This window comes from Acinonyx jubatus, chromosome D1 (genome assembly GCF_027475565.1).
Source record: "Acinonyx jubatus isolate Ajub_Pintada_27869175 chromosome D1, VMU_Ajub_asm_v1.0, whole genome shotgun sequence".
Taxonomy (NCBI): Eukaryota; Metazoa; Chordata; class Mammalia; order Carnivora; family Felidae; genus Acinonyx; species Acinonyx jubatus.
This window is the reverse complement of record NC_069390.1, coordinates 91784812-91807075: the sequence shown is the minus strand read 5'-3', so window position 1 is coordinate 91807075 and position 22264 is coordinate 91784812. Positions and strand designations below refer to the sequence as shown.

The following is a 22264-nucleotide window of genomic DNA, read 5'->3' as shown; positions in this document are numbered from 1 at the left end:
ATGATCTAATAGATTTATGCAGTGCCCCAAATTAATTTGTAATTATCTAATCAAATGTGAACACAGATTAGAGAAAATAATTTACAATCTGGAACTTCCCTTAAGGTGAACAGAGAAACTGACACAGGACAAAGGAGTAGGAGCATACATAGTACCAATTTAAGATTAATCACAAATTGATCTCTCTGTGAAGAAGATATTTAGACATGCCCAATTAATTATTTTCACAGAGTTACTTACCAGACTTAAGGTTTTCGGACTCAATTAGGAAGATGAAAAGCTATCCAAGACCCTGTTTCAGAAATTCATAGCACATTCCTTAGGAACCACCCCCCTACCACCTTCCTACCTCTCACCCACTCATACCACCACCACTGCCAACATCATATTCAGAAACTTAGGGAAAATATCTTCAAAATGGCAAAATGATGCCTGGGAGAACCAAACAACATGAACAAAGTTGAAAAAAGGAGAGTGAGAAGAGAATAAAGAAAATAGAGAAATGATCATTTTAAAATAAATATTCTTGGCATCATGCCAAAGGCTACAAAATAATTTCTAATTTGTGCCCATCAGATTAATGTTAATTCAGAGGGAAAGAATAGTGAGAAGTGGAAATGGAGCACCCTAAAGTTATAGCAGCCAGCAAAAATTATAATTATAAAAAAAGTATCCAAGTGCCTACTAAGTGCTAGATGCTACGCTAAGTTCTTCCCAATCAGCAAAAGCTAAGCAGAAGCATGAGAAGTCCGGATGCATGACAGGAGATTAGGAAAAACTCAAACCACACATATTGTTCAGAGTCTTGGGGAAAATGTCCAAAAGCCTGAAGGCATCAGCGAAAGGGTGCATGCTTGCCCCTCTCGAAAGTACAACCCACTGAGACTGCTACTCCCATCCCTTAGAGGTCAAGTAAGCTCAGGACCAAATGCTCACTATTGTTTTTATACCACCAATAGCCAGACATCAACATATTAAATGTATAATTCACCTAAAGCAGAAAAATCACTGTTTTGGAAACAGTGGGCAGCTAGTACAGATTGTGTCGCACAGGTGTGATGTGCTCCATATGGCTCACGCTTCTGAACAGGCAGACACTCCAATCTGTCCCCACTACAGTCTTGCCAAGGTCTTTCCAGGCTTCTTGCACTCACATATCTTACTAAGTCTCTGTCCTTCTGCCACAAACATTACTCATTTATGATGAGGAGGTCAAAAAACCTAGGGCAGAATTTCTTTAGCTTTCTACTACTGTGCAATCTATTTCTAGTCACTGTTAATTAGATATTTACACTTAGCCTCAATCCATGCAATATGGCCGGTGAAGAAAGTTACCTTCACCAGAGTTTCTGAAAAGTTTCACTGCCCAGCAACTGAAGGACAAATAGGGAGGGGGGAGATGTTTGGGCAAAAGATAGCAATGCCATCCTACTAGAGCCAGAGAATGAGCTCCCTCTAGTACCTAAATAGTCTGAAGAGAACTAGGGATCCACACCAAGAACTGCCCTCTTGAGGAAAACTCTCAACTCCCTCAAAGACCTTAGAGAACTTCCTTCTTGTCTAATACTTGAGCTCTTTTTGATTCAAGCTGTTTTCCTCTCCCACTTGATAAAACTGACACAATAATGAGGGTTAAGTGAAGTTACCTGCCAGGGAATGCAGGGGAAACCAGGTCCACTGCAGAGAGCTTACTAATGGTTAAACCAACCTAGAAACAATTTGGTTAAGACACTGAGGATTGACTCCCATGTAAGTATACACAAAGGAGAGCAAGCTCTGTGAAGGCTGGTTCTTAGACCAAAGGCAAGGATGGGATTACAAAAGTAGAAATCACCACATTTCACAAGAGAAGTGGTTAGTCCTTGGCCATCGAGTTAAGGACTGGCTGGTTAAAGTGGAGCTCACCACAGGATGATGAAATCCAGTTACAGTCTTTAGAAACTTTGTTGACCACCCCCCCACCAAGTCCACTAGGTTGAATCCAAATAATAAAACTGAGTCACCAACTACGAAGAGTTGGAAGTTCACCATCCAGCTGAATTTCTGCTCATCCTGATGGACTTTCTGAGCAACAGCTGTTCTGGTTCCTTCTTCTGGACCTTAATCACATGCGAATCTTGTGACCTTGCTTACCAATCCAGGCCTGGATTTCTGTAAATTCTCATGTTTGTTGCATTCAAATCTCTGCTTCCTCGCATTCTTTCATCTCCCATGTAGGAAGATTCATGTCCTTCCTTTATTACACGGTTACTTTGAGTGCTTACTGTGTGCGAGGCATTCAGTGAACAGCAGAGAGTAAACCTCAGTCCTGAGTTACACCACCAAGAAAGCCATGCAAACTACTAATCAGGCTTTGTGTTTCTGTGTCCAATGGTTAGCATATCTGGGGGCCTATTTCTTCCTGTCCCTCTTCTCTTCATGTTCCAGCCAACAACTGAAGTAAAGAACTCTCTTCATTTTCTTCTCTCCATCTCCCTGACCACCCGCCACCTCAAAATCAGAAGAACAAATATTCAAAGGGAAAAAAATTAAAAGAATTTGTCTAAAGACATGATTAGTCATAAGGTGCATTCATGCTTTTTTCTCTTTGCTATTCACATCAGATGTTAATTATTTTTCAGATTATTGTGCCAAATCTCAGATGCCAAGAAGAGAAAAAAGGAAATTATCCATGACCTTTCCCTCCTCAAGAGGAAAAGCCTAGAATTGGAAGAAGTTCTTCTCCCACAAAACCCTGGCACTTCACCAGCTGCAAATCAGTTTAGTGATCTAGAGAAGTGACTTGGAGGTAAAGAAGGTCTTACTGCCCAAACTGCCCCTTTGCAACCTTCATTTATTCTGTATAAAGTTCATCACCACCACCAAATATGAATATAAAAAGCAAAAAAAGAGCTTGAACATTTTTCCATCAATAAAACTATTTATGCAAATTATTTAAAGTATAGCATGCTATGGCATATAACACCCTAAGGTGACCCCCCCAATAAGTCACACCCGTACAAAATCCCCTCCCCTCAAATTCAGGCAGAATCTGTGATTTGCTTCCAACCATCAGAAAATGGCATGGGAGAGGAGATGTCATTCTTGTGATTTGGGTTACATTATATGGAAAAGATAAAGGAGTTTTGCAGATGTAATTAAAGTTCCAAATCAGTTGACACTAAGTTAATAAAAAGGAAGATTACCCTGGGTGGGCTTGACCTAATAAGGTAAGCCCTTTAAAATAAGGTCTAGGAGCTCCTGGGTGGCTCAGTCGGTTAAGCGTTTGACTTCAGCTCAGGTCATGATCTCAGGGCTTGTGAGCTGAAGCCCTGTGTCGGGCTCTGTGCTGACAGCTCAGAGCCTGGAGCCAGCTTCCAATTCTGTGTCTCCCTCTCTCTCTCTGTTCCTCCCCTGCTCACACTCTCTCTCTCTCTCAAAAATAAATAAAAGATTTTTAAAAATTAAAAAAAAAAAACAGAAGAAGGTCTAGAGGTCAGAGATTTGAAGCAGTAGAGATGTTTCCATGAATTCTATAGGCATAAGGAAGGAAATCTGCCAGCAGCCTACATGAGCTTGTAGTGGATCATTCCCTAGTCAAGCCTCCAGATGAGAACACAGCCCAGCCAACACTTGATTTCGGTCTTGTGAGACCCTGAACAGAAAACCCAGCTAAGCAATGGCCCAGGCTTCAGATCTATAGAAACTGTGCCATAATAAAAGTGTGTTGTTCTAAGCACCTAAATTTGTGGTAATTTATTGTATAGCACAGAAAACTAGTGTGCATGCTAACATTGCAACCAGGAGCTTTTTACTTTTCTAAGGGGTTTAGGCTTTTTGTAATTTTCTAAGTTAAAGTAAATATCCCTACTTACCTCAGGTCATGATGATGAATCCAGACACACTCTCATTTTATCCCCCATGTACGTCAAAGTGAAAAGATATACCCTCCCCTCCCCAATTTTATTCCTTGTGTCTGAAAAACTCATCATGCATCATTTGACGATATGGTTTGACTAGGCCCAGTACCTGACCCATATTCTCAATCATCCCTCAAGTTTTAATTGAACCATCCCAAAGCTTAAGTGTCAGTCTGCTGGACAAAAATCTTCATGCTGTTAATTCCATTTTGTTGTGGGCACCCAGGGGATTGATTATAGGTAATAAGTTAAATATTAACAGAGACAGAATGACAAACTGAGGTAGTCTAGCTGAAAATCCCAGAGTCCTCATCAAATTTAAAGAGAAGTCAACCTTTCAATATACCCTGTAGTGTTTCCTTTGAGAAACATTTTTTTTGCCCTATAAAATTTCCTACATGTCTACCTCCTTTATTCCAAATAACACTTTATTCATTTTGCTTCATGTACAAAACACAACAATATGTCCCTATAAGTAGGTTTATGGATCTAAAAAAAATAAATATTTTATTTTTTCTCTCCTACCAAGCAAATGTAGAGAGCCTAACAAATATAAAGTATACGTATACTCTTTTGCATCTATCACTATAGTACTATGTAGTCTCTGTCTCCTAAATATTTATTGGTAATGTTAATTATTAGCCAAGGAAACCCCATTTTTTATTTGTAAACTACAGCAGCTCTTTGGATTTCTAAATCGACTGTGATCACCAGTATTTATACTCTATGCTGTTAATTTCTAAGATAGACACAACACAAAAATTGTCTCTTGAATTCATTTTCAGCACATCCCACAGGTCACCAGTAGCATTTAAATCTAACAGAGAACAACTTCTCAATCAGATTAAGCTTCCCCTTTCAAGTCTCTTAGTGTCACCCGAAAACATTCTTACCTTAAACAGTCTTACAATCCAAGAACTAGAAGCACTCACCTCACATCTATGCCTGGCACATAGTATTTTTAAATGTTTGTTGGGGCATCTATATGGCTCAGTCGGTTGAGCATCCAGCTCTTGATTTCAGCTCAGGGCATGATGTCACGGTTCATGGATTTGAGCCCCCTGTTGGGCTCTGCACGGACAATATGGATCCTGCTTAGGATTCTCTCTCCCTCTCCCTTTGCCCCTTCCCCGCTCACATGCAAGTGTGTGTGTGTGTGTGTGTGTGTGTGTGTGTGTGTGTGTGCGCGCGCGCGCGCGCATTCTCTGCCTCTCAAAATAAATAAACTTAAAAAAATGTTTTTTGTATGGAAATGAATTATAAAGAGGCTGCACCAGGGTCTGGTTCACTCTGGACTGGATATTGACAAAACTAATCAGGAAACCCTTGTTTTCAAGGCCCAATAAAACTCCCACAAGCTTCCCTGTCATATGTATCTTCAAGTCACTGCTCAAACTACCAACTCCCACATGAACACCCCTGCTCCCCAAAGCAGCCTTGTTACCCGTCTGACTCTCACCTTCAACATTTCATGGCTATATCACTACCTCTAACCAAGATCTGATCCTGTCTCCACTTGACCCAGCCGTGACTGTGGCCTCCAATATGCAGTTAACTTCTAGCTATGCTCTTTCACATGCCAACTTACACAACTCTACCCCTTCTAGACAAAGACTCCTTTGTAGGACCTGTCTGCTCACAGAAGCTTCTGGTTCTCACCTTCTTGAATATCCTTACAACCACTACCTTGGGTGGTGCCCAAGGTGGTCAGGTGGGTCAGGCCTTTGTCATCTATTGCCTAAATATCACAGGCTAACGGTTCCCACCACCTCTATTCTTACTGACCTCCGCTCTCCTCTCCATGGTGCTGCCAGAGTTACCTTCTTAAAATACAAATCTGATTATTTGGCCACTTAAAATCCATCGATTTGTATAGTCCACAACAGAGTAAACAGTCCTTAGCAGTGACAAACAAGCCTTCCTACATTTCCAACCTTCTCTCCTGTCATCTGCCACCAGTCGCAGACTCCAGTGCTTAGACAAACCAACCTGCTTGCCATTTCTCCAATGACCCATGCTCCCTCATGCCTCCATGGCTCCAGGATATTGCCCTACCTGGTTTGCCCTACTCATTTTTCAAGATAAATCTTAGACTAAGTTAATTATCTCTCCTAAGCACTCCCATAGCACACTGTGCTTCCACACTGAGGCACCTAACTTACCTGTAACTGCTTATTCTTTTTCTGCCTCCTCCCTCATCTGTCAGCTTCATTAGGAGACAGACCACATCTATCTTGCTAATCACTGTATTACCAGTACCTAGCACAATATATGGCACATAGGCACTCAATAAATATTTGAGTGACTCTCTAAATATTATAATAAGAATAAGAATAAGAATAATAATGGCAGCTAACACACGTTTACATGTGCTAATTCATTTAATCCTTACAATTACCCTAAATATCATTATTATCTCCACTTTACAAATAAGGAAATTATGACACAGAGATGTTATATAACATGCCTGAGGTTATAGCATCAGAACCTGAGCTCAGTGAGTCCACAGCCTGAGTTCTTAAGCACTCCTCCATACTGCCTCTCCTTTATGTATAATTCAGTTCAAATGTCACCTTCGGGGGAAATTGTTTCTTACCATCCAATCTGAGTTAGACGCTTCTTTTCTGTATCCCACAACAGCCTATATACACCTTCATCATAGCATTTATCACACTGCACTTTATGACTTGGTGTCTATTTCCATTATGCCATGAGATCCTGGAGGGCAGGAACTTTGACTCTGTCTTAATTTTCTTTGTGTCCTCAGTGCCTAATACATGATAAATACTCAAACTTAAATGGATGGGTGCGACAACCTGAGTTCCAGCACCAGTGTTCGTTTTTCAGATTATCCAGCAGGTGGCAGAAGAGGACAAAAGCTGAACAGAGGATGAGCAGCCTTACCTTTCACACTCGTCACCTTCTCCATGATGGTTTCTTTATCTTGGCACAAAGTCACTGTCACTGTGGCTCCGAATATGCCATAGCCCCAGATCACTGCCCCTGCAGGCTCCTTCTGCAGCACCATGTAATTATTGATGTATGAAGCAAAGCGAAAACGGACATCTAAAAATGTTAACCAACACTTAGAAAAGCATCATTGGGGGATTCATCACCAATTGAATCTGGTTAAACAGCAAGAAACCATAAAGCTTTTATACAGGACAATTTAAATATACCCAGACCCTTTAATCTTCTAAAACTACATCTTATTCATCCTAATTAGGTAAGCAACATAACAAGAGCAGTTGCCAATAATATGCATCATAGTACAGGATGACCAATAAGGAAAACTCAAAGAGCCTACGGCAACCAATGTGCCACAAGCCTCCTCCGCTTCAGGGCTCTTGATCATCCTTTGCTCTCAAGCTTGGCCCTGACGCTCTGCGCTCTCCCTCCAAATTGTTAAAATGCTCCTTTTATGCACCCCACAGATGGTATTTATGAGAAAAATAAACCACTTCCTTCCCCTACTTTCCATTACCATGCCCACTCCTTGTTGCTGGGAATAAAGAAACCTGCCTCTCTCCAACACAGCCTCCCCTAATCTCTCCCCAATTCTTTATCTCCCCCTTTCCTTCCCACCAGTGTCGACTCCTAAAAATAATTCCCCTTATTGTGTTTTTTTTTTGACAACCCACTAAAAATTTTAAATAAGCATTTATGAATATCTGTGACATCTGCTTCCTTCTAAGGTAAATTCAAATAAATTAAGATGATAAAATAAGGTCGGCGAGAAATAGAGGGTCAAAATGTCAGAACAAAGGTCTTTCGTCTCAATTTTACCCATTTCACAAGCTAAGTTATATAAAAAGAACAAGAGGAAGAGCACTTGAAACTGTAGATTCTATTCTAGAGTCACTAACAAGACTGAATAAGAACTTACTTTAACGAGATCATTCCTATTTTTAACATGCAGCCTATATTGAAGTATTTTATTAATAACAAGCATCTATCCAAATTATCTTAGTGAGTTCCTCATCAAAACTTAACAAGGGGGGAAAAATCTTCTTAAGTTATGTCCCAATTTGTCTGAACAAAACAGACTAAAATCCCTAGAAGAAAATAATTAACAAAGTTAAGATTTTTTTTTAAGCATTTTAAACAAAAATGATAGGCAGGAAAGAGAATGAGAACTAACAAGGTTCCTTCCCTGAAAGCTACAAATGATGATGGCCCCTGAGGCTATACTTAACAGGGCAGCAAAGCTAACAGGGTCTCCCATACGGACTCGGTGGCCCATTTGCTTCAAATAACAGCCCAGTCGCTAAACATCCTCAGCGCTCTCTCATGAGTTAGTTCCATCATAAAACCTAAATGACAACCAACAATCATCCAGAAGGCTGGATAATGGGCTGGAGATGCACAGCTACCACAAGCAAAATGCTCTAAGAAGAGACTCTAACATCCCAGAATTGCATAAGCACGTTGGCAGCCTGCTGGAGGGAAGGGGAGAGGCACACGTGTGGGAGGGCCTAGTCTTGGGTAGGTGCTTCATATGGAACAAGAACTGAAAACCAAAGGGCTAAGAGCTAAGCAGAAAGAGGGTGAGGGTAGGGGAACGGAGTGTCGAAAACTGGCTGTCGCTTGCACATGAGCCTATACAAAGGAAGGGCTCTCTAAGAGTGCAGCCATTGTCTCATTGTGCCGGGGACACATCTTTCCAAGTCAATCTGTTTTCGCCAACACACACTTACTGGTCCTCATTGTGCCTGGCTCTATTCTGAGTTAAAGAATTTTAATTTTAAGAAAGAAAGGATCTTTCACACCCCAAGGTACAATCATGTTATTTATGGATCAACAGACTGATACCCAGGTAGATTAGGTAATTTTACCTAATAGCTTGCATATTAATGAATTAATTCAACAAATTTTGTATTAATGCCTACTGTGTGCCAGGCACCATTTTAAGCATTGAGGATAGAACAGTAAGAAAAAGAAAGAAGAAAACAATAAAGGGAAAACAAAACACAGACAAAAAGCCTCACCAGCAGCAGGAAGCTTACATTCTACCCGGGAGCTTATTTGTGGCAGGCACAGTGCTATCCACACTGCACATATTAAACTCCTTTGACTGACCTTAAATCGCACAGGTAGTTTACAAAAGGACTAGAAACCAAGTCACCTGATTCCAGAGTTATTATTGCAATTTCCAGTCTGCTGCAGATATTGCTGGTAAATTAAAAAAAAAAAAGTCATATTCTCTGCCCTTATAAAGCTCACATTCCAAGCTGATAAGAGTAGACAGTGGAACATTACCAGGGAATTGAGCAATGGACAAAATAGGAGAACGAGAAAGGAGGCAGGGCTGGTCATTCTTTTTGTCAAGCACAAGACACTTAGCATTTGAATCTTTTTTCCTTAGGTCTTCAATTTTTCCTTCATTTGGATGTTGGAGTAGAAAACAAGAATTAGGGTTCTGTTAGTGAGTGATGAAATTAATCCAGTGGGTAGGTTACCTCTGGCGAGGAACTCCTGGATGCCCTGGGAGGAACATCCTGGGAGTCTCAATAAAACTGGCAATATTCTAGTTCTTAAGTTGGGTGCAGCACCTTTGGGTGTTCATTTTATTGTTTCATTGCTCATATACTTTTGTACATTTCAAATATTAGATAGTAACCATGGGCATATGACCCAAGGTGAAGACATAATATTTCACCGGCATTAAAGATAACAGCCTTTAACAGAAAAGTTAATAAAATAATGGCCCTACTCGCCTATCATATGCTGGACTCAAAGGTCACTGAATGAGGGTGAGAGGCAAAAAATGATATTCAGAGAGTGCTGCTGGTTTACACTTTGTTAAAGCCTGAAAAACTACTTAGGGGCGGCAGTTGGTCTGTCTGAGTACTTCTGGGTGCTCAGGTAGAGCACGAGCCATTTTTCTGCACCCTGTCCCTATTCTCACCTCAACTTTCATTTCTTAGCAGGGAACTTTGGGGTCCACAATTCGAATGGTTTAAAGAAAAAAACAAGGCCAGCATTATCACTTTACTTTGCTTTAGCACGCAGATGCCGTCTTCTGGTTCTCCACGGTTGTGACTCAGGGTCCAGCCTGGTGTATTCAAATGACAGGATCTGACCTGGACAGTAGTCAAAGTGAGTCACCTTCCTCCCCAGTGTCACGAATATTATCCCTGTAAGCTGCGCCAGCAATCAAAGCTAAGCCTTAAATATTCTTAGCTAGTGAGGGGGTTGTATTTCTTAGTCCTAATCACCACTTAAACTAGTAAAATTTAATTCCCCCAAGGAACCAAGCCTGCAGCAAACCCTCCCCAAGGGTACTGCTGTGGGGGCAGAAGTGAAATGTTTTGGATGACTCAGTTACCTGTTTCCAAATACTATCGAACTAGCTTCGCCCCCTTCCCTTCGAGCTCCCTTGAAGTTATTCAAAGACCCCGCGAGGGCCTCGGTCTAGCACATTTGGGCCTCCCCAATCAGATACACCCAACCCTCCCTCTGCCCCACACGCTGCAACGTGACGACGTTGAAAGGACGGGGAATAAGCTGACCAGCCGGAACTCCCGCCCAGCGGACACCTGCGGCCTAGGCCTGGGTCGAGTCGGAGGACCGGCTCCAGGTTCGCGGTTCGCGGGTCCTGCAGAGGACGAGGGATCTCCGAGCCCGCGCAGGCTGACCGGCACAGGTTGGGCCAAGCCGGGCCGCCTCACCTTTACTTGTGTCGGCCGGCAGGATTAAAGGCAGCACCAGCCCAAATATAAATCCCGGCGCTACCATGTTTGGGAGGATCCGCCAGCCCCGCGCGGGACTCGAGACGCGGACTCCACGCCGGGGCGGGGCCGTGGGCGGGACCTGCAGGGGGCGGGGATGCCTGAGACTCCACCCATCCAGGGCCATTCTGTCGCCGAACCCGTGCCGGCAGCCGGGCAAAGCCTTGCCTCTCCCCTTCCCGGCCGCCGTAGTTGGAGTTACAAAAAAAAAAAAAAAACAACAACAAAAAAAAAAACGTTACCCAGCAACGAGAAATAACAACTGGAACCAACGGCACCAGCTCTGAGAGAACCAAGAGGTGAGGCGGTTTACCCCACTTCCTCTCCAAAACTAAGACCTCGCCTTTTCCCTTTTCCTCTCGTATTTTCTCAGGATCCCCGACAAATTCCGGGATCGCTAGGAGAGATTGGGCGCCGAGGCAGCTCATTCTGCGAGAGTCTGAAATCCCAGCTCCTCGACGTCTCGCCCCCGACTAGACCAGCGTTCCCCCTCCGACCGCCCTCCAGTCCCCAGTTTGGTTCAGGGTCTCACCAGTACTTTTCACAACCCTATCAACGATTCGACACCTCATCTCCTGTTCCGTCAAAACAAAAAAAAAAAAAAAAAAAGAAAAACATCCTCCACAGATGGGGCCTCATTCAACCGTCGAGTCCCTCACCTAGACCCCTACCACGGCTTGCGGGCTTTTGTGACATTGACACCTTCACCAAAAAGCCAGGTCCCTGAGTGTCGTTTGCTTACTAAGCAGCCCAGCCGCTGCTTGGCTGCTATCCTTAATCTAGTCCTTGTATTCCAAGACAGGAAGATAAGACCTGGTCAAGACAAAACCAGAAAATGAAAGAATCCCAAAATTTTGGACGCTAGGACTGCAAAGTCTTGACCTTGCGGCCACCACCCACCCTCCCTCCCCACTGCCCCTGCTTCCCCCCTTCAGAGTATATAGGTGCTTCGAGGCCTTGTAGGTCATGCTTCAGAAGTGGAAACTAGGGCAAGACTAAGTATTAAACTTCTTCATGCAACACATTAGAGTAATTTCTAGAACCAACATTAGTTCTTCATTTTTTTTTAAATTTTAGATCCCAAACGGCGTCTTCTCCGCGATTTATGATAAATTGTTAACAATCATTTTCTCTGAATTCCTGTGGGATAGCAGAAATTACCCTCACCTTTTAAAGACAAAAAAAGGGGTCAGAGAGAAAAAGTATTTAGTGCTATAGTGAAAAATGTGTGGTTTTTTTAATGTAAAAAAATGATTTGGCCTGTTAAATGGGTCTGTATTTATAATATTCTAATTAATAATGGAAAGTTCAAAATTCTTTGGAAGAAATGATGGATTGGGGTTGTGTGGATGGGGTCGGGGGGGGAGAATTGAAGTCCAGAAAATTTGGGTCTCAGAAATAATTTGACATAGTTGTGATTATATAAGTAAAATCAGACAATTTTAAAGACTGTGTCCTTTGATGAATCTCTAGGTACGATAGGCATTTCCTTCCAAGGAGATGTCGATTCCATTCTCCAACACCCACTACCGAATTCCACAAGGATTTGGGAATCTTCTTGAAGGGCTGACACGCGAGATTCTGAGGGAGCAACCAGAAAACATACCAGCTTTTGCAGCAGCATATTTTGAAAATCTTCTAGAGAAACGAGAGAGTAAGCTTTTTAAAATAGGCATATTTTTCTTTAAGTAAGAGACTAAGCATTTGGTTATCATGAAACTTGCTTAAGACCATCCCTATGCCATAGAGGGGTTTATGAAGCAGGGGTCTTCAAATAACAGTTCTTGCTATTGAAAACATGTGCCTTTGTGGCAGGTTCTCTTAAAATCACATTATGTCACTTTATTGAAGATTACCAGTTTATTTCCCAGACCTTCTTCACTGTGTTTTTCATGGACACACTGGGTGGAAGGGAAACTCAAGAGATCATCCAGTCTAGCTCTGCTTTTTCCAACAGGCTGCTCCTATGCATCCCAGGCAGTTGACTGTTCTTCCTGGGAGGAGAGTTTGTGACTTTCTATACATTTTGACCCTTCTTACTTGAAAGAATCGTGAGTGTTGCAAAATATAATTCTGTGCTCCTTAAATAGTGAATGAAGGCACAGAGAAAAACAGCTTTTAAAAAGTAAAATTCCAGGGCACCTGAGTGGCTCACTTGGTTGAGCATCCAGCTCCGGTTCAGGTCATGATCTCGCACTCCATGAGTTCGAGCCCCACCTCGGGCTCTGTGCTGACAGCTCAGAGCCTGAAGCCTGCTTTAGATTCTGTGTTTACCTCTCTGCTCCTCCCCTGCTTGTGCTATGTCTCTCTCTGTCTCAGACATTTTAAAAAAATTTTTTTAATTTAAATAAATAAATAAATAAATAAATGTGAAATTCCAGCTTGGGAAGGTAATTTATATTCTTTCTCTATTCTCCCAAGGTCCTGTCCTGCCCAGAGACTAAAATTCATGCCAATATGACAGGTTGAGAGCCAAAGCAGCTTCTTTACTTCCAGAAACAAAATTTCCAAAGTCCCGGCCTTTAAGGCTCGTAACTATCAAGTTACAACTTGGTTTATGACTAATCCAGTAGGATTAGTTACAGCTATACATTGTTACAGCTATACATTTCTATGGAAAAACCCTATTCTTGATTAGAACACCCATTTTGTGTAAGTCGTTACCATCATTACTTTTGACTACAGTATTCCAAGAGAGTGGTAAAGGTGACTAGAAATAACTACAGGTAAGTAAGCATTCCATTTCAAATCATCTTCCAGAAGAAGGAAACCTACCACAAGGCTTGAATTAAAACCACTCCCATACTCACGGCACAGCTCCACCATCTTGTCTTATCTCAATCCAGGCAGAGCTCAGAATCTCTGCCAATTTCCTGAATGTCGCTGGTCTTTTCCATATCCAGTCAGTATGACTATCTGTTGCACAACTTGAAACTTAAGTGCCACTAAAAACTATCGAGCGAAATCTTTTAGGGTAAGAGGTGAATTACAATGAACGTTCATTTAATTTTGTTATTATAGCATTAATTTTACAAATTCATGAGTAAAATGTCTTTAGTCATTTATTTAATTTTAGATCTCAGAAATGTCCCGTTACAAAAACATTTGAGTCATTGCTACTGGATCATGGTAATTAAAGCAATTGGTGATTCAGACTGATGGTCTCAGAATACTAGCTCTCTAACTGATAAAAACTGTATAAAACTATTTGAAAACATTTGAAGCATGACAAACATTTTCACTCATGTAAACCGAGGGTGAGTTATCCAACTGATACAAGTAACAGAATTTAGTCTCTCCAAAAGGGAAGAAAAATTCCTCTAGCCCAGTCTCTCACACAAGGCAAGAATTCCCTTGCCAGCATTCTTCATAGCTAATTATTGGTCTTAATTTTTATTTTTCTGACAGGAAACATGTTAGCATTTGATATAAGTGGTATCACAAATCCCTAAGAAAAAGGTGGGCATTTGGTTATGATAAAACTCGCTCAAGACCATCCCTATGCCATAGAAAGGCTTTATGAAGCAGGTGTCTTCAAGTAACAGTTCTTGCTATTGAAAACATGTGCCTTTGTGGCAGGTTCTCTTAAAATCACATTATGTCACACTATTGAAGATTACCAGTTTATTACCCAGACCTTCTTCACTGTGTTTTTCATGGACACACTGGGTGGAAGGGAACCTCAAGAGATCATCTACTCTAGAGTTGTTTCCAATGGACTCAGGAGCGTCTGAGCACGCAAATAAGCTCCAACTGGCCAATTTTGGACAATTAAAGCATCAGGAAGAATAAAAAATGCAATGGATTGAAGTTTATCCAATTTCTTAAATATTCATTAGTTCATAATGATAAAAATAAACAAAACCTTTTTGAGAGGATCCTAAGAAACCAACTGATTATTCTGAAAACTGGCCGATAAAGGGAATCAAACCTTCAACCTGCCTTTTCTGGATGAACCTTACGTCAGGGTAACCAAATAGTTGATACAGGAAAATTTTTCTTTACTGATTGCTCCAGAAAACAAGAAGTAATGATCTAATAAGAGCATTGCCATTTTGCAATCCCTAAAGAAGTTATCTAAGTAATCATCATCAATGGGCCCTCAAAGAAAAGAAACAATCCCCTTAAAAAGAGAAACAACTACATATTATGTATATCCTGACAGAATTACACTGCACTATCTATAAAGTATTCTTGCTAAATAACATAAATAAATAAATAAATAAATAAATAAATAAATAAATAAAACCTGAATCAGCTACAGAAAATTCGAAAGCAAAGGAACTTATTAAAAGTCATAGGAATGGAATCAGAAATATCTAAACTATGGGAAACTCCAAAGGAAAAATGACCCAATTTCCTCAATAAAAAAATTACAAGGAAAAAATATGGGCTGGGAGATAGGTGAAAAAAATCTTTCAATTAAAAGATATTCAAAAGACAGAACAAAAGTCTGTGTGTGTCCATTGTTTGGGTTCTGATTTGAACAAATCAATAGTAAAAAATAAAAAATATATTAGACAATGGAGAAAATTTGGATAGCTGATACTAAGGAATTAGTGTTTTTAGATGTGATAGTGATATTGTGGTTTCTTTATATCTTAGAGATTCATACTGAAATAAATATTTGTAGATAACACAATAGGAATCCTGGAATTGGCTTGAAAATAATCAGAAGAAAGGATGGGAAGTTGAGTGAAGTTACAGATAAGATAAATCATGAGTTTATAATTGTTGAATCTGAATAATGTGCAAATGGGAATTTGTTATTCTACTTTCTAAGTTTGAAATTGTTCATAATGAAAAGTTAAAGAAAAATTCTGCTTAAATATAAATACTTCTTCCTGTTTGTATCTACTGGCTATATATAATATGCCTCACTTTTTAAAAAACCTCTCCAGGGGCACCTGGGTGGCTCAATCCGTTAAGCATCTGACTTCAGCACAGGTTATGATCTCCCGGTTGGTGGTTTTGAGCCCCCACATGGGGCTCTGTGCTGACAGCTCAGAGCCTTGAGCCTTTTCAGATTCTGTGTCTCCCTCTCTCTCCATCCCTCCCCCACTCACTCTCTGTCTCTCTCAAAAATAAACATTAAAAAAAATGTTTTTAATTTAAAAAAGGGGCACCTGGGTGGCTCAGTCTGTTAAGCCTCCAGCTGCAGCACAAGTCATGATCTCCCAGTTCATGAGTTCAAGCCCTGCATCAGGCTCTGTGTTGACAGCTTGGAGCCTGGAGCCTGTTTCAGATTCTGTGTTTCCCTCTCTCTCTGCCCCTCCCCTGCTTGTGCGCTCTCTCTCTCAAAAATAAATAAACATTAAAAATTTTTTAATAAAATTTTTTAAAAGTAAATTAAAAAAATAAATAAAAATTAAAAAATAATAAGATTTTCAGCTGGCAGTAAAGAACCTGTGATTTGAAAAAGAAAACTTGTTTTGTGTTACTATTCTGGATTTACTTTAATGAACTCAAAATAAGTCTGAAATTATTGTATATATATTTTTCAATTTAGAAACCAACTTTGATCCAGCAGAATGGGGGACTAAGGTAGATGACCGCTTCTATAACAACCATGCATTCAAGGTATGGTCCTATGAAACTCGTGGACTGGGTTATTTATTCTCCCTATCTCCAAAGCAGAGATCATCGGGATCTCCCCAGAATCATGAACATCATGAGAGGCATCACAAATATCTGCCTAAACCTTTTTAAGTGTGTTGTTCTTTCTGAGGAGAAATTTTTTTCCCAAGTATCTAAATCGTGGTCGGATACTTAGCTGAAATTGAAAGACGATCAAGAGGAAGAATGTATTGAAAGTTACAGAATGATTACCCTCATTTATTCTTCAAATTTCATTGACTGTCACAGTGCTTAGCAATAGCAGATCCTCAGTAAATATATGTTGAATTAATGAATGACATTTCATAAAATAAAGCACCATTTATCCAGTTGTTTCATCATCATTGACATCTTACAAATTGCTGATTAGAATTAATGTTTGTAATGGTGTTTTTTCTATAAAGCTAATCTATTCAGACACTGAACCTGTCTTCTCTTTAGCAGCATTCCTACAACCAGCCTTTCTCAACCAAGGTTCCTCAAAATAATTACGCCCTAAGCCAAAGGCACTCATTGCATGTAGGGAATCATTCTCTCCTTTGTGTCTAGAATGATTCTACTTATCTACTATCCTTGGGAGAATTGAGAGAATAGTTGAACAGAAACACTGTGTTCTGTGGTCCAGAAGAGGAGCACTGGTTGAGAAGGGCTGTGTGTGATCCAACATCACTGGCATCAGCTGGGAACTTTGTGGAACTTCTGTTTCAGGCCCTACTCCAGATCTACAAATCAGAAGCTGAATTTTAACAAGCTCCCAAAATGATTTGTAGGTACCTTGAAGTCTGAGAAGCACTCTGCTAGACAACTGAGATAATGCATTAGCCACAAAGCACCATCAGATATTAGAATTAAGAAGAATATGGGGCCCCTAGGTGGCTCAGTCAGTTAAGCGTCCAACTCGATTCCAGCTCAGGTCAGGCCATAATCTCACTGTTTGTGAGATCCAGCCCCACATCAGGCTCTGCATTGACAGCAGGGAGCCTGCTTGGAATTCTCTCTCTCTCTCTCTGTTTCTCTCTCTCTCTCTCTCTCTCTCTCTCTCATTCTGTCTCTCTCTGCACCCCCCCCCACACACACACACGCATGCTCTCCCTCTTTCTCTCTCTCAAAATAAACTTAAAAAAGAAGAATTAAAAGGAATTAGCCAAGTTCAAGTTTTGATGGTGTTCCCAATAGATTTGGGGAATTTCCTGGGGAAATACCTGTCACTTATTCCATAAGTTCAAACGTGAAGTTCCATCCATTTGTGCCTGCCAGATGTGGGGGTGTTGAGTTTGTTTCCATTTAACTAGATTCTCTGTATTCATGTTGTACTGCAATCAAAGGAATAATGTCGAAAAGTTTTAAATCTTTGTGTCACATAGCAATTTCAGGGTGTTTTTTTTCATATCTTTTGAATTCTGAAGACATTACTTGATTAGCTTATATGTCTTCAGATTTCTGTTTTACAGATGAAAGAAACTCTTCCCATAGGTTGTGAATTAGCAATGCCTCTGTTTTGGTGGAAATTTTCAATAACCATGTCAAAATAGGCAGAACTGATTCCCCTCCCCTTCCCTTTTTTGTTTAAATGGTTCCCCACAGGAGAACTTAATTATTTGACATCATTTTTAATCTACAAACTTCATTAAAAAGTCAACCTGAGGGGTGCCTGAGTGGCTCAGTCAGTTAAGCTTCCGACTCTTGATTTTGGCTCAGGTTATGATCCCATGGCCTGTGAGTTCGAGCCCCACATCGGGCTCTGTGCTGACAGTGCAGAGCCTGCTTAGGATTCTCTCTCTCTCCCTCTCTCTCCTCTCTTCCCCTCTCCCTCTCGCTCTCTCTGTCTCTCTCTCAAAAAGAAATAAAGTTTAAAAAAAAAAAGTCAACCTGACTTCACATATGAGACACAATGGCATATATTTTGTTCTTATTTTAAAAACTATCAGCACTTCTTTTTTATATTTTGTTCAAGATCATTACAGCATGAGGGCTCCTGGGTGGCTCAGTTTGGGTTAAGCATCCAACTCTTGGTTTCAGCTCAGGTCACAATCCCATAGTTCATGAGTTCTAGCCCTTCGTTTAGCTCTGCTCTGATGGTGCAGAAACTGCTTGAGATTCTCTCTCTCTCTTTCTCTCTCTGCCCCTCCCTCAGTCTCTCTCTCTCTCTCTCTCTTTCTCTCTTTCTCTCTCTCTCTCTCCCAAAAATAAACATTAAAAAAAAGATTAATTACAGCATATTATCAACTTTTAGTATAAGACAATGGCTTGTTTTTAATATAAAACCAACCATGTTACATTCCAAAAGCAAAAAATCAAACATTTTCTATGAGTTCCTTGGTCATATTTGTTTATACATATTCCCTTGAGAGTTTTCATTTATTTATTTTTTTCCAACCTACTTGAAAAAAAAACAGTATGTATTTAATCCCCACTTCTTCTCAATAACATAAAGCAATATTTAATTACCTTTAAGCAGTTTGACCCAAGACTTTACTGTTTTAGACTATTGCCTCTGATCCTCTCACCCCTCTTCCAGGAGCACGAATCAACTGAGAATTGTGAGTCGGAAAAAGAAAAGTCTCACACATCTGTGAAAGAAGATGAGACACCAGTCACAGCCTTAGTAAGTTGTTTTCTGTACACTATTAGATTCCTACAAAGAAAGATATCACTCAACTTAAAATTGTACTCCAGGGGCGCCTGGGTAGCTCAGTCGGTTGAGCATCTGACTTTTGATTTTGGCTCAGGTCATGTTCTCATGGTCTAGTTTGGTTTGAGAGTTCGAGCCCCACAGAGGCACTGGGAGTGGCTGAGATTCTCAATCTCTGTCTCTTTCTGCCCTTCCCCTGCATGCTTGTGTGCTCGCTCTCTCTCTCTCTCTCAAAATAAATAAATAAACTTTAAAATCGTATTTCCAATGTGAATCTAGTCTGTTATCCATATTGCTAAAATTAATGATTTTACTTTCTAGATAAGTAGCATCAGTGATAAACTAGCTAGTGGATCATGTTTAGCTGTGCCTATTATAAAGGAAAACTCATTCTTCCCTTTAAAAATAAAACCTTATTTTCCATGATTGTCATCAGGTGGGGAAATCTCCCCAAGAAGAACAGACAGAACTCACTGCCCCAGTCTTGATGCTTCAGATTCATTTTCCCCTTTGGGAGGCTTTCACTAATTGATGCTCTCATTACCACACAGTGGCAAAGGTTCAGAGATAACAAAAGGAAACTCACAGAGAATTACGTGCCACCAAATAAAATGGCCTTACACAGTGTGTCTTATTCACCTTCCATGCACTACTGCCTAAATGGCTTCCTGCCTGACAGCCCACATCTAAGCAATAAAGACCTGAGCAGGGTCCACCTTCAAAGATACCTATTCTCACTAGTGTGCTAGGGCCAGCTCTCAAGAGACAACTGTGCACATGTGTATAAACCCATGTTCAGTAATGTCTATTTAGTAGCTTGAAATCAGCCACAGTAGGAGTATTAAGATTGTGGCCAATACTGCAAATCAGCCTTTTTTTTTTTTCTGGAGAGTCCGTATATAAACATTTGCCAGCATATCACTGTCTATATTCTTCATAGTCCAGACTCAAGAGGACCAACCCTAGTGAGAAAGAATTCACTCTCTACAGCATTGAAGACCAAACCTCCGAGTTCCTTTTCATATCTTGATGTCCCAGTTAGTCACCCAGTAATTGACACCCAAAGTAGGCCTCCCCTGCAAGGAAAACCTCACCTCCTACCCAGTGGGGGGCAGAACTTTTCCCCATAACCTTTATAAATTATTCCAGAATTATATCAGTACAACCCAATCAGCTTAACATTGCCATAAGGTGCAATGGGAGGTGAGGGAAGACGAAAGGGAGTTTCATTTCCTTACATCTTTAGTAGTTGCCCTTACACAGAATTTCAGAAGTTTGAGTTGAGATCTCATTGATTTCCAACTTCGCTATAATTATTTGCCCATATTGGGGTATATCTCAGAGGTTTTAATACCATTCTGTTTGCATTTAAAAGTTTAAGAGCTAGGGGTGCATGGGTGGCTCAGTCGGTTGAGCGTCCAACTTCAGCTCAGGCCATGATCTCCCAGCTTATGGGTTTGAGCCCCGTGTTGGGCTCTGTGCTGACAGCTCAGAGCCTGGAGCTGCTTTGATTCTGTGTCTCCCTGTCTCTCTACCCCTCCCTCACTCGCACTCTGTCTCTCCCTCTGTCTCAAATAAACTTTAAAAAAAAAAACTTTAAAAAATATTTTTTAATTTTTTAAAAAAAGTTTAAGAGCTAGAATTGCCTCATTGTATTTTTATAATGTTTATTTATTTATTTTGAGGGGGTGAGGGGAGGAGAGAGAGAGAGAGAGAGAGAAAGAGAGAGAGAGAGAGAGAGAGAGAGAGAGAGAGAGGGAGAGAGAGAGAGAGATTCCCAAGCAGGCTCAGTGCTGTTAGCACATAGAAATCCAGAGTCAGATGCTTAACCAACTGAGCCACCCTGGTGCCCCTGTGCCTCATTACTTTTTTAATGGAATGAGGGATATAAACACCCCAAGGGTCCATCAACAGGAGACTGAGTAAATAAATCAAGTTCCATTAGTACAATGTAATACAATGGTGTTATTAAAAAAAAAAAAAAAAGAATGGGCAGAGTTATATACATTGAAAAGAGAACCAAGATAGATAGTTACAAAAAAGTAGTTGTGAACATTGTAATTAGCATGATCTCATTTTTTAAATAAAAAGGCATGTATATACCCATATGAATACTTTGTATACAGAAAGCGTTTTGAGGGATATATATACTCAACCCATAATAATGGATACATCTTAGGAGTATGATTTGGAAAGGGGGAGAAATCTTTCACTACCAGTGACATTTAAGTTTTTAAATGTATATGTATCACTGTTATAATTTAAAATTATATATTAAAAACTATGTAGCTATTGAACTAGACCCTTAAGATCTCTGTGTTCCACTGTCGACAATTTAGGTAAATTATACCTCAATTTAAAAAAAAGGAGCTATATACAGAAGTTCAGCCCACCACCTTAAAACTGACATTATTGCTTTAAATGTATGATTTTGATTAGCTAATCATTGAGAAATTAAGAAATTAATTTTATGTAATCATGATTATTTAGAAACAGGACACTTACTATTCTTCTTGACATTTTTACCAAGCTTTAAGGATTCTTACTTATTTTTAAAAAAATGTTATTGGGAACTGTTAAATAGGAACTATTTGGTGGGGCCTGGGGGAGTTGGCAATGATCATTTACTGCAGAGACATATTAAAGAATGACAAAACAAAATGTCTGCCATTTTGGCACTCACCATTTGGTACATATACGATGTGACAAGTATGTAAAATTCTGTTAGGAAGCAACAGATCTCAGTTGTTACGACCGTCAATGGATTCAATGTAGGCACTATTTTTATGGCATCAAAATATTGGATATTTAAGAAGTCTCTTACTTTTTATCCATTCCATGAAGGAATCTTCTGAAGAAGAAAAAGAAAAACAGGAGAATGCTGCTGTCAAAATCCAAGCAGCCTTCCGGGGACATTTAGTCAGAGAGGAGGTGAAGAAAATGAAACCAGGTAATGCTCAAGAAAAGGAAACAGAGGAAAAGGAGTGAGGAGACTGGTTGGTTTTACTCCCCCGCTCCCCAGAAAAATGTGAACAAATAATCCAAATCCATCAACCTTGCAATGATTGTTTTTTTTTTCTTAGCAAGGGAGATGTGATGTAGTGAAATAACATTTGTTGCTGTTGTGAAAATCTGTCATGAGCATTTGTTTAATAAACATGCCATTGAACACATGCCTCTTCAAGATTTCCCTGAGATCATGAGTCTTATTTATACTTCTCCCAAGTCTATGTGTAAAGATGAAGAGCCTTGGATTTAAAGTTACAGAACTGGTGTATCTGAGTTTTCAGAGACCTCAGAGGTTACGTGGTCTCACCATCATCTAATGAAGAAATCCTGTATCACATCGCTGCAAAACAGTCCTTTGGCTCCTGCTTCACTCCTGG

At 40.3% G+C, this 22264-nt stretch overlaps 2 protein-coding genes across 5 annotated transcripts in view; one reads left to right on the top strand and one right to left on the bottom strand.

The window, feature by feature from the left end:
- SIAE (sialic acid acetylesterase) overlaps positions 1-10728 on the bottom strand; it is a 40732-nt gene extending 30004 nt beyond the window's left edge. The window contains exons 1-3 of one of the 4 annotated variants that reach the window (XM_027036808.2): positions 10571-10652; positions 9895-9954; positions 6804-6965 (exon numbers count right to left, since the gene is read on the bottom strand). In XM_027036808.2, the coding sequence (XP_026892609.2) occupies positions 6804-6965; positions 9895-9954; positions 10571-10637 (289 nt within the window). In that variant the 5' untranslated portion in view covers positions 10638-10652. Of the gene's footprint in view, positions 1-240; positions 293-6803; positions 6966-9894; positions 9955-10411; positions 10434-10570 lie in introns of those variants that run through there. The other 3 variants (XM_015074085.3, XM_015074086.3, XM_053203937.1) reach the window with 3 other exon arrangements.
- A 42-nt stretch (positions 10729-10770) lies between these two features.
- SPA17 (sperm autoantigenic protein 17) lies at positions 10771-22051 on the top strand. Its single transcript, XM_015074032.3, has 5 exons — positions 10771-10929; positions 12104-12284; positions 16140-16210; positions 18765-18851; positions 21723-22051. Exons 2-5 carry the CDS (start codon positions 12131-12133, stop codon positions 21864-21866), a joined length of 456 nt encoding a protein of 151 aa, XP_014929518.1. The 5' UTR covers positions 10771-10929; positions 12104-12130; the 3' UTR covers positions 21867-22051.
- Positions 22052-22264: the final 213 nt, after the last annotated feature.